The sequence below is a fragment of the Platichthys flesus genome, chromosome 6 (assembly GCF_949316205.1).
Source record: "Platichthys flesus chromosome 6, fPlaFle2.1, whole genome shotgun sequence".
NCBI lineage: Eukaryota > Metazoa > Chordata > Actinopteri > Pleuronectiformes > Pleuronectidae > Platichthys > Platichthys flesus.
In genome coordinates, this window is record NC_084950.1 from 4343050 (window position 1) to 4356465 (window position 13416).

The 13416-nt window shown below is 41.9% G+C and overlaps 1 protein-coding gene across 2 annotated transcripts in view; it reads right to left on the minus strand.

Annotated features, from left to right (window-relative positions):
- Positions 1 to 13416, minus strand: part of gnao1a (guanine nucleotide binding protein (G protein), alpha activating activity polypeptide O, a) — a 74683-nt gene that overhangs the window by 20136 nt on the left and 41131 nt on the right. For both annotated transcript variants that reach the window (XM_062390499.1, XM_062390500.1), the window contains exon 4: positions 2243 to 2403. In XM_062390499.1, coding sequence (XP_062246483.1) covers positions 2243 to 2403 — 161 coding nt within the window. The remainder of the gene's footprint in view (positions 1 to 2242; positions 2404 to 13416) is intronic.

Below are 13416 nucleotides of genomic sequence, written 5' to 3' on the forward strand. Positions count from 1 at the left end.
GCGAGAGAGAGAGAGCAGCAGCTTCAGGGAGAACAAAGCTTTCTGCTTTCTATGTAATAAAAACATATCGGATGCACCTGCAGTTCCTAAAAGAATCACTAATATCCAGTGGAATTATGACCTTTTCACCTAAATACCTGCAGTTTACATCTGAAGGTCGGAATTAATAACACAAAATCTCTTAATCTGGAGAAACATCCTCAACTTTCTGTTACTGTTGGTATGTTTGAAACACACACACACACACACACACACACACACACACACACACACACACACACACACACACACACACACACACACACACACACACACACACACACACACACACACACACACACACACACACACACACACACACACACACACACACACACACAAACACACACAAACACACACACACACACACACACACACACACACACACACACACACACACACACACACACACACACGTTGTGGTGACTTGTCCCCAAACTGTGTCACTTTATAGATTAAGGTTCCTACACCATGAGTAATACCTACACACCACATACACACACACACTCACACTCACACTCACACTCACACAAACACGGTCAAACTGAGTGTGGTCAGATCACATGGTATCTTTCCCATCAGCTCATTGGTTGGTGTATTTGTTCGGCTCCATAGGCCACCACATAATAGGAAGTGTGCATCAATCTTTAATGTGACATTTAAATCACACACACACACACACACACACACACACGCACGCACGGACACACACACACAAACAGAGCGGATGTTGTTTGAGTTAATTGACCCTATGTAAATGCTGACAGGACGATGTTTGCTCTCCTTTCAAGATGTCTGCCGTGATGAGGAATTGCTCTCTCTCTCTCTCTTTCACTTCCTCTCGCTCTCTCTTGCTGTCTTTTCATTCTGTTTCTCACTCTTTCATCAGTTTTGTACTGACTCACCTCTTCCTTTCCTCTGTTTGTCCCACAGATTGTATCATTCAATCATCTTGTGTTTCTTTGCAGTCGTGGTGTTTAACTTTCACTTCACTTAATCACTACATCCTGTCTCTTCTCTTCTTCTCTGCAGATTTTTTAAGACACTTTTTGTTGCCTCTATGTTTGCATCAGCCTCTTTTTCACACATCTATTCTAAAGGGCAGATTCTGATCCTAGAAATGTGCACATGCTGTGATCTCCTTTGTGATTTCCAATCATTTGATTCAGTTATCATGTTATACTTTAAACTTTGCGAGGCCACAACAGAACCTTGAATTAAATGATATCCTAAAGATGGAGGAAAAGCTTTATTATGCAAAGTTTTAATATAGTCTCTCGCTATTGAACACATTTTTGAAATTAGCTCCTTATGTTAAATTCCGTTTGTTGCCAGTTGAAAAGCTGGTTCAAACTGGCTGAACTGTTGACCTGAGCCACGCCTGATGTGTCCAGATACACGATCAATCCCAGCGATTAATGTGCCATCATTTAAAATTGTTGTATGAAGATTTCTCATTACTTGTGGTTTCCCTATAAAACGGCCCTGCTGTCATATGTCATATATATGCTGCCTTCACAACATGCGTGGTTAGAGCCTGCTGCACAAGAGAGGTGCATCCATCAGTGACTACATCCATCGTTCTACTGCATCTCTGCTTTACGTCACTCACTAACATGTACAGAGCACAATTAAATTACAGCTACACGCACAAACATGGCACTTAAGAGAAATGCCTCGCTCACCCCCACAGTCTCTCTCTCTGAGTGTGTGTGTGTGTGTTTTTCCTGCTGTGTCTCGCTCTTTCTCCACCCACACACAAGCACCGAGCATAAATCAGGGCCAGTAGTCGTAATGGTGATTGACTGTGTGTCTTAACAGCGTAGAGTATGATCGCATTTATAAGATTAGGGTGGAGTGTGTGTGTGTGTGTCTCGGTGGTTTTATACAGAGTGAGTTGACTGTGTGGGGGCTAATGAGTGATCTATTGATTTCGACTTAGGAAATTAGGAATCAGCTGGGTAACACACACACACACACACACACACACACACAAACACACTCACACACAAAATAAACTGACATTCATTCCCTTGCGGTTACGGCTTACACCTCATCTCATCTGTTCATGTTCATGTCTTTGAGGAACCTTCCTTGTGGAGTTCTTGAGATGCTGCCTTCACGATAATGGGACTGACGTAGAGATGGACAGACTTGACACACACACACACACACACACACACAGGTGACCATGTGTACGTACTACTGCGCTGAGTCGTTGAGCTGGTACTCTCGGGCGCGGCTAAAGCACTCCTGGAGACCGGAGTCGGACCACAGGCGCATCATGGAGGAGAGCAGCTCAGCAGAGTAAGGCTCTGTGTCTTCCATACGACTGACGACGTCACACACCATCTTAGCGTCCGCCTGCAGGTACAGCAAGAGGGAAGAAAGAGCAGGTTAGTATTCTTCACTGTAACAGGTGCTGAAATGCTATCACATTATTCAAATGTCAGCTCATAAAATGATAACACAGTACAAGCATCAGAGAGATACTGCCACACAGGGATATTCATTCTGAACCCAACGGTAGGAGAAGAGCTGCCTGTAGTTTGACATATTTAAAAGAAGAACTATCAGAGACAGCTTGAACCGGAGAAGGTGCGTTAACAACTACAGAAGATGATTTCTGCAGATAACAGAGGAAAAGGGGTTAGAAAGAAAACTTTTGTGGTCCAGTTTCTCAGTGAAAAGCCGTCACCACAGAAAGTGTCATTTACAGGACAGAGTTAGTGCAGATACACAATTCATCATCTCTCAAAGCCATTGTGGTTTATAGACCTATTTGTTTAATGTCATCATGCACTTAAGAAAAATGCTCCACAAACTGTTTCAAGCAATGTGCTCGAACAAAGGTAAACCTCTTATCTAGTCTCCGGCTGCAGGAGGCCAGAGAGGGGGCTGTTGTCATGCAGCAGTGCTCCTTCCTTCCTCAGTGGCAGAGACACTCAGCTCCCTCCACTCAAAGAGCCAGATAGATTAGCTGCTGCTAACTGACAAAACTGAAAAGGAGTCAGTGTCTTAAAGGCCATAGCAATGTAGGTCATATGACGGCGAGAGTTCAGTCAGTCAAGCTGCTAACACCGGGAACATAAAGACGTTCACATTCAGTAGAGCAGTGGCTGTTGCAAACCTGCCTGTTTGGAACAGGCTGTTTTCTTTGGCCTGTGGTGATGCTGGTTGCAGATTTCTTTCTGAAAACTGTAAAAGTGACCTGCAAGTAATTGATCCGCGACAAACAAAGACTGTGCCACAGAATCCTGATCCACTGCAGCTGCACAAGGAGCTGAGAGCATAGAACCTCAGACTGAAGAATCAGTCACTGCTATTGTCGAGATCGACAACGTCACCGATGTAAATGAGTTCCAGTCGCCGCTGCTGCAGAGTTTATTACAATTATTTAATTCCATGGAATTTAGTTGGTGTCATTTGTGATTGCGTTTTTTGTGATCGTTTCATAATGAAACAACTTCTTTGTAAAAAAGCCTTTTCCCTACTGAAGTTACAAAACCCTGTGTTACAAGGTCATTTTTTGGAATAATTATAAACTGTTGTTCATTCATTTCCATTTATATTTGAACACGTCATCCTTTGTTCATGGAAAATCACTCTGACCACTTAGCTATGAGTAAACCTGCTGTGGAGATCTCACTTAGATTCTCAGCCATTACCAGCATCTCGTGTGAATCCAGCAGACAACCCCCCCCCCCCGCTATTTGCTGTTATTGATTTCTCTTACCAGCACTTCAGTCCGCCTACATCATTATTCTTGGATCTATAGTAATATTTATGGGTCAGTAAGGCCTTGACCTTTGCACCTTGTGCGCTTGATGGCTTGTTCTTTTTCTACACCGCACGCAATCTGTACACAATAACAAGAAAAAAGGGAGATGCTCAATACAGATAATAAGAAATACAGTAATTTAAATTAGTAAAAAAATTAATCGAGCAATGAAAACTTTTTTTCCGGGACATAAAAAAACAATTTTAATACTGTAATACTTGTTATTTTTAATGAAACATTTGTAATCAAGGATTTTACATTTAACCATAAGAGAATCAGATTAACTGATCTCTCAAGAATGTTATTGACAATTATTGTATAATTTTCCAAAAACAACATTAATATGAGGCAATGAGAATATATTCTGACATTAAAAAAAACTTCTATTTATTTTTGACATCAACAATTTATATTGTAGAACAGCGATTTCAATTATTTCCTTTCTAATCATAAATTCCCAAAACATTTCCCTGTAGGTGACATGTTATTATCACACTTAAGTTCTTAAATGCTTGTTTGTGTTGATTCAATGGCACAAAGAAATAGATCTATCATTTTAACATTTTAACTTCCTGAGGGAAAATGTAAATTACTTTATTTAATCAAACGCTAGAAAGTTTACATGAGAAAATTATTTCTCTGTAGAGATCAATGAAACATTTTACAAGAAGTCTGCTCATAGACCTACAGTACTGTTCTCTAATGGCACCACATTAAAAGAAAAGAGTCAAATCCAATTAAGATTCCAGAGAGGCCAAACATTTATAGTTGTATGACACAAAAGGTGCAATGCTCCAAAGTTCTAATTCTAATTTTCTCTTTCTACGGATGATTAGGCCAAATCTGTACAAAAATACAAACAATCAGAGACCTAACACGACGGCACAATATCCTCTGAGTACGACCAATGTTACTTTATATCTGCTGCGTAAATGAAAAATACAAACATCGGAACAATGGAAATAAATATATTTCATCCACATGCACAGGTTCGACCTATTTCTATAAATGTGATACATGAAGCCCTTACCAGCATATCGCTGAGTCAGCAAAATTAAATATATAACTCAGTTAAATATTTATGCAACTGAACAGCACTGAAATCAATATAACTTTAGACCAGGCTAACACCTTCACTGGAACAATATATCATCAGGCTTCTTTTTTTTTCAACCAGTGAAACACGATGAGATCAGGATGAGTATTGCTGTTCCCTGTGCTGTAATTTTATCCAGACATTATAATTAGATTTCATAGCACTCAGGCTGAAATCACAATAAGTGAAGGCACAACGCGTTTGAGTTTCCACATTTCCCCCAGAAATGAACCGAGTGCGAAGCAATCGGGGCGAGATAATAACAGATTAGAAGGGGTTTGGCGAGTTGACAGAGGACACGTATGCTCCTGAAGCATCAACCTGATTAAAACTCACCCAGACACAAACACACACAGACACACAGACAGACACACACCTGGGAGTCGCCAATGCAGCCACAGCACAGGCTCATTTAATCTGGTGGAGGAAGTCACGAGGCACCGGTGCCGGGTTTAATCCTGCGTCCTCTTGGAAAGTTCAGAAAGCTAATGGTGTCAAAGACAGGGAGCGAGGCTGGGTTGAGCTTGTGTGCTATACAGAGCAACGTCCAAAAAATGTAATGTTGTGATCACAACGTTAGGGATGTGTTCTCTGCACTCCTTTCAAGTTGACAAAATAGACTCATTAAGCTCAGCAGCCCAAAAAACTCTCTTTTGCCTCTTTCTGACACTTCCAGCTAATTAAAAAAGAAAGTAGACGAACAGCGTCACGGATCTACGCCTTTTCCAAACGATTAAAATTAAAAGGAAATACGTTTGCAACCTCCCCCTCTTTTTCTGAGTTATTATTTTAAGTAGTGGACAAAAAAAGAGTTGTGGCAGAAATTGATAAAGTCGACCCTTGACTGTTTGGATATAAAACATGATAACTTCAGTAAGAAGGGATTTGTCTGCATTCATTATAGTCCACGTAAACGTTTGTGCCAAAATTGAGATAATTCAGCTTAAGGTGGTTTTTAGGTATCAAACTCCAGAGAACAAGACGTTCGACATCCTGAAGCAGAGACATTAGACTTCTAATCTGCCATGTCCATACACTAAGTAATCTTTGTGAGAACACGAAAAGGAGGAGAGCAATGCCGCAGAGTACAACCACTGTTTTTTTGTAACCCCCCCCCTCCCCCCAAAATTCTCTGATCTGTTGTTGTGCAAAAATGTGGCCTTCAGCTAAGATTAAGTGCATCGCATACACAGAAAGAAATCTTTTTTATTCAGCTGTTGACTGAATCATAAAGAATTAATATAATTTCCACTGTATTGTTGTGATTTATGCAGGTGTAGAACAGCCCCCCAGTGAAACGTCAGCTGTTTCCCCTCGCAGCTCAGAGAGAAGTGGGTCAGGACGGGGTTAATGAATATCACCGAGCTGTGACGAAATGTGTGGTGAGAGTCCGACACCCTCACTGCACAGTAGAAACTTCATGGTCTGGTTGTAATGCTGAGTTAAATGTGTGTACAGACAGATTGTCTTCATTCTCTTCTTCCTAAAAAAACATCAATAGGGGATTTCTGAAGGATTTTAATCCACTTATAGTATTTGGAACTAAATTCAGTAAACTGCTGTCAAACGATTTCCATAAACAATAATAACTTCCGTCTCTGAAAGACAGTGAAATGCTTCTGTTTCCGTCCTTGTTTCTATCTGTTTATCACAATGTAAGATGAACCAGAGTCACAGGTATGAAAGCACCCCGTGGCAGTTGCTCTTCCTTGTAAATACCAACAGATCATAATAATGTGAGCTGAGTCACCGGTCGATAAAACCCCAGCCAGGCCCTTCCATTTTTTATTATTTCTCTAATTCCTTATTGCAGGCAATTTTTCTCCTTCCTGCACCTCAGCGTGTCACCACTCTGACCCCCCCCAGTCATCCAATCTGTCTTTGAGCCAGCAAGCATCCCTCCATCCTCATTATCTCACCTGTATCTGCTCACATCTCTCTAAAGTGTTTTTCCATGTCTGTCCTTCACATCTCCTCCCGTCTGTGCTCGTGACCAGGTGTGTCTGTCACTCCTGTCATCTCCTATTCTTCACACCAGCCCTCCCTCTTTTATTCTTCTCTATCTCGCTGTCCTTTGACACTTTTCGCTTTCTCCATCTGTGCCTCTCATCTTTCCCTCCCTTCCAATGTTCTCCTTCTCAATCAGACATCTCTTTTTCCCTCTCAGTAGATCTACATCCTCTCATCTGGCTCCACTCCTCCTTCTCTCACCTCTGTGACACTGACACAAGCTTCACTCTCCTGTGTTGTAATGAACCATTTTTAGCTCTATCACTAATGTTCGACTGTAAGAACATGCGCAAGTAAATATACACAATATATCACATGTCCTTCTCCTATATAAGGTTCTGTCCATGCGAGGTGAAAGTGTGGGACCTTTTCTTGACCTCATGTAGACAGATGCAGTGAGATAGTTAATACCTGAGTTCAAGAAGGTTTCTTCAGTTAATTTAATCTGTGAGCATTCAGTCAAAAGGTTTCTTGCATTTAACTTTCCTCAAAGAGTTGTGTATATATTCACGATTTTGCAAACCTAGTTTTGTCATAGTTTTCCTCCATGTTGACGGTGACATTCTTTCTCTGAATATACTGCACATGTGTGTGAGTGTTCTTGTCTTTCCACTCTGAAGAAACACTACGTAAACACACTAACTCTATTTAACTGCTCTACCTCCCTGCCTGAACACTGAATAGCCAATTGTCACTGTCGTCAAATCTCCTCCGTCCTCATCATCATGCTTCATCCTCTGCATCTGTTCCTTTCTCCTTTTCCTCTCGGTCTCTGTATTCAATAGGTAATCAAAGCACGTACGTACTGTAGGACCTTCCACTTCTCTCTCATTGTACAGAACTATGCAAATTGCCCATCTGCACGTCCAACACAACTCCATCTGCAAGTGCAACACACATTCATCTATAAGTCCAACACACATCCATCTGCAAGTCCAACACACATCCATCTGCACGTCCAACACACATCCATCTATAAGTCCAACACACATCCATCTGCAAGTCCAACACACATCCATCTGCACGTCCAACACACATCCATCTATAAGTCCAACAAACATCCATCTATAAGTCCAACACACATCCATCTATAAGTCCAACACACATCCATCTATAAGTCCAACACACATCCATCTATAAGTTCAACACACATCCATCTGCACGTCCAACACACATCCATCTGCATGTCCAACACACATCCATCTGCACGTCCAACACACATCCATCTATATGTCCAACACACATCCATCTATAAGTCCAACACACATCCATCTATAAGTCCAACACACATGCATCTGCACGTCCAACACACATCCATCTGCACGTCCAACACACATCCATCTATAAGTCCAACACACATCCATCTATAAGTCCAACACACATCCATCTGTGAGTCCAACACACATCCATCTGCCTGAAGCAACTAGATTCCCTATTATTTTGGATTTTGTGATAAAAAAGAGGATCTCTGTGTGTGAAGGCCCTTCCTCTCCAATAAACCAAAGTAAAAAAAACTCTGTGTGCCAACTTGTTACGGCATCAAATATGTTTTTATCAGCCCCTCATCCTCCATCTCCTGCTCTGTTCTTATCAACAGCTCAATAAATGACTCTTCTGAGAAAAGAGAGGAAATGCCAGATCTTACAAACGGGTCTAATGAAAGCAGAGAAGAAGCTTTTAGTCTCCAGTCTTCAATGTGTGAGGGTGTGTGACGGAGAGGACATCCATTGCATTTGAACTGTCTCATTCATAGTTATGAAATTCAGCCTGATGAAATCACCATGAAAGGATTTTCCCTTCAGTAACTTGCCCTCTTCCGCCGTCTTTGAAAAACAGCCTATGGCAGTAACAAAGTCCAGGAGCCACGTTTAAAACCCAGGTCTGATCCTTGGCCTGCTGGGACACCGGGGAACTCAGAGCAGCATCTCCGTCTGACGTTAAGCAGGAGCTCTGTCCGCCTGTTGTCCCCTGCGAGGTGTTGATCCCACTTGGAGGGATTGGATTTGATCTGAATGTGTTTCTGCAAAGACTTAAGCTCTGTACCAGCTTCCTCTCTGCTGTGTGTCTCTGTCGGCAGCTACACAATGCCTGATAAGGAACATAGAGAGAGTGTGTGTATCTGGGTGTGTGGGTAATATGAATGAAGAGACAGTGTGTATGTGTGTGTGTCCAGATAGTGTGTGTCACAGTTTGAGTGCTGGGCAGTGGGCCACAGACACACTTTAAACCCACAGCCAAAGACAGGGATACAGTCTAAACAGACATTTTGAAAGACACTCTAAGTATATGCGTGTGTGTGTGTGTGTGTGTGTGTCAATAGGAATATGAAGCCATCTTTGTTACCATCTACACATAGTGTTGACCTGTAGTTGCCATGGAATCATCCCACTCTTTACCAAGGGATAAATGCTTCTATCTGTGATATCTACATGGATATACTTTGAGTACAAGTTTATTTTACTTGACGATGGTGATAGATTAAAAGACTAAAATACAAGTAAGGTGACACATTTCTGTAAATCCCCTCGACCCCATGAAGTGCGACCGGCTTCTTCTTCACATCTTATTTTGCAAATGAAGTTACTACAGGAAAATGACGAGAAACGGTCGAGATAAGATCAATGTGTTGCCTGTGATGTTGAAACCTGTTATTCCATACTGTCACTAAGATGACATGTATGAAAGAGAACAATGCTCGAAAAGACTGATAAACAAGTGAGATTGTTTTTGTTGACGTCACATTGGGCATCAGCCAATCAGATAATTGGAGAAAATAAAAAAACATGACAACAATCTTTTCTCTGGATCATTTTCCCTCTCACACCCCCCCCCCCCCCCCCACTCCCCTTCTTCTCGCTTCCATTTTTGGACACATTTTCACTTGTTCACTGATTTGCAAACCCCCCCCCCCTTCCTTTGTCCCTTATGGTCGAACCTTTCTCGTTGCCTCTCTAGACGAGTCTTGCATGATGTCACTGTGATCCAGTGGCCTACAAACAACAACAACTAAAGAAACAACAAACACACACTTTATACACACTATCATTTATGTCTCCACCGCTCCGCACTCTCTCCATCTATCCCTCCATTTGATTACTTCACCTCATTACCATCTTTTTTCCCTTCTCTCCTCCACTGTCGTCTGCTGGCACACCCCACCCTACTGAGCTCTCCCTCTCTCGCTCTCTTTTCTCACTCTCTCTCACCCTCCTCTCTCTCTGTCTCTCTCTCTCTCTCTCTCTCTCTCACACTCCTCCGCATCATGTGAGTCTCAGCTGCAGTTGCCATGGTGACCATCCTCATTTCCCAGGAATGCAATAGTGTCTCTGATTCTCTCTCTCTCTCTCTTTCACTGCCCTTCCCATCCTTTCTGCCGCACCCTCCTCCTTCTTCTTCTCCTCCCTCAGCATCATCCTTCGCTTTCCTCCAGCAATCCTTTCATCCCCTTTAATTTCCTTCTCCTTACCCCCTTTTTTACTCCCTCCTTCCCTCCTCCCCTCCTCCTCCTTTCCCTCTAAATTTATAGTTCACAATATTGACAGGCTAAATAGTTATTTCCTGCATCACCTCTTTGGCTCAATTCAACTCATGTCACTGATATAAATGTCAGATGTCCTGCCAAAGCATCTCGGAGTACACACAGTCTCTGCCGCTGCCTCCCTCCCTCCTTCCCTCCCTCCCCCCCCCTCCCTCCCTCCCTCCCTCCCTCTCTGAAGCAGTTGCTGAATAATGGAAGTGATGAAATATTTAACTGTTGTTCAGCCCTCCTGCAGACTGCCCCAATGGATCCTAACACACACAAACACAGACACACGTATACGTTTATACAGTATTTATGTGTGTGTAGGTCTGTGTGTGTGTCTGTGTGTGTCTGTCTGTGGTCCACGCTTTGCTTCAGTGGAGCTTCCGCTGCCAGCCGCACAGGGCATCCTGCAACCACACCCAATACATCACACTCAATCACACACACACACACACGCACACACATACACACACACACGTAGGAAGGAGGCGGAGGATATGCGGCATGTACAGTATGTTCTGTTATATGAGTGGATCAATAAAATAACACTGAGTCAATAGCAGCACAGCAGCGCAGGGGAGATGAAGCCACTGTCCCCACCTGACCCCAAAAGACACCGGAGATAGAGAGTCATATAAAGCCCAAGTGCTTCCTGCATGTAAACGTAAGCTTGTGTGTGAGTGTGTTACAAAACACAATGGATGCGAAGACGACGCAGAGCAGCAGATTCACGAGGATATCGTCTCTGCAGGAACTTTGCAGAAGCAGAAAATGGAGGATGTGCACTGATGTTTATGAGCACGTCCTTTAGATGTCACGGATTATGAACATGATCATCTATTTCCTAGACATTTCATAGCGGTTTTAAAGAGTCAGAGCTAATGTAGACAGCTCAGATGTGGGGTAATATATCCAGATAAAACAATTACTTTTCCAAAATGACTTCATATAGTTCGAACGACAAATATGAAATCCCATTTTCTGAATTTGCAATAGTATATGAACACGGAATATGGTGTAACATATGGGGGTTTAATATTTCTCACCACTGTTTCATCTGATCTGGTTCTCACACACAGGTAACCACAGCAGAGGATTTCTAGGAGCGAGGTTAACAGGGTTCTTGAGCTACGTTTATATGGAAAGATGATGTTCCACTTTATTTTCTCACACCATTACTTATGCACTAATACACACACATACAAAGGTTTGTCTTTCTACATTCGTGAGTCATTGACATGATGCATTCCCTAGCACCAGTCACCCTAACCATCACAGCTGAATGCCTGGCTCCAATCCATATCATGTTCATGTACCAAAACCAAGTCTTATTCTTCAAAGATTCAATTGAAGGTTTAATGGTGGAAGCAAACAAACTAGCATTAATTTGACATTTAGTTCAGGAACATCATAGAACTCAACATCCTCGGATAAACTGATTCCGTCTGCCTCTGACTTCCAGTTGTTTAAGGTCTTTAACTGAAGGGTGACTATGATTGATTCGTAGAGTGATGTCTCCACGGCTGTCCGGAAGTCAGGTGAGAAAACTAACAACAATGAAGGCTTGAGAGAAGAGGCCTGGAAATGAGGTCAGGGGCGTTTCTTTTCTTTTTCCATGTGCACATCACATGCTCACCATGAAACAACTTAGAGACCAGACAAAGCAATAATAAATGTAATTTCATGACGCCTTTCTAAACACCTTAAGGACAATTTACAGCGCATCATAACAAGAGTATTTCAAAGTAAAACCCAATGGTTTAAATGAGATTAGAGAGACAGATATCTCACAATAAATCATATTTAAACACAAACAAAAAGAAGAACGCATCATTCAAGGAAACGTCAACCAAACACAGTAGGTCTGCTTGGTATTAACAAACACACAGACAAAAATGTATCCTTTACTAAGATTATTAAATAAAACCATTTAACTTAAACACTTCTGAAACAAACACTCTTGCCTCCCAGGTTAATTATGAGATTAAAGTATAAAAATGGGTCATATGTATGTCAGTCAAAGACACCTGGATGGCCAAATGATCTTCCTGCAAATAGTCACATCCCCCCCCCCACACACACACACAAGCATGCACGCACACGCCAAGCATTTTCTTTTGAATGCTAATTTTAAAGGTTTGTAAACATGGAAACATCAGTATTCATGTACAGTGTTTAAAGTTTCCTTTAAGAAGTGTTGACAAATTATTTTCATAATTTTTTTGTTATACATTTAAAAATGTTTTATAATTCCGTTTCGCATCCTTACACTATAATGTGATTATTTTCAAACTTTTGCTTCCGTGAGATCAATAAATCTGGAGACTGTCTCTACACTTTTTTTTTTTTTTTTTCCGCGACTGAGATTTTATCTTTTCCAAGCAAACTCCTCCTCTATCGCTCTCAGCTCTCTCTCTCTTCCCAGTCAGTCTCTTGTTGTGTCTTTGGAGTATCACTCTCTCGTCCAATCTGCCTCTCTGTCACTCACTGTCTGTTTCTTCTCACACATCATCTATACTTAGATCCAGCAGTGAGCTGCCACCCCTCCTCTGTCCAGCATGCCTAATCCACACACACTCACACACACACAGAATACTAAATAACACAAATAGCACACCTCTAAGATAACAAGTACTTCCTATCTTTGGGTGTTGGCTCTACGGCAATTTAGGAGGCTAATTATACACATTACAGATGTGTGTATTGCTGCCCGTGTGTGTACTTGTGCCCTACTGTCATCAATGCCAACCATCAGCAGCGTGGACTCTTAAATTATATCCTTTGTTTATAATCTACGTTGTGCCAAGGCAGTGCTGCCAGCCATTTGGTTCCTATGCACTTCCTGCAACTCTGGAAGAAATGGAAAATGTTTTCCTTTGTCAGTTATTAATGGGATGCTTCTATTTTTGATATTCATGGGTATCAAGCCAACGTCTAAAGAGTGTTTGTGACAATAACCAGGCCTGC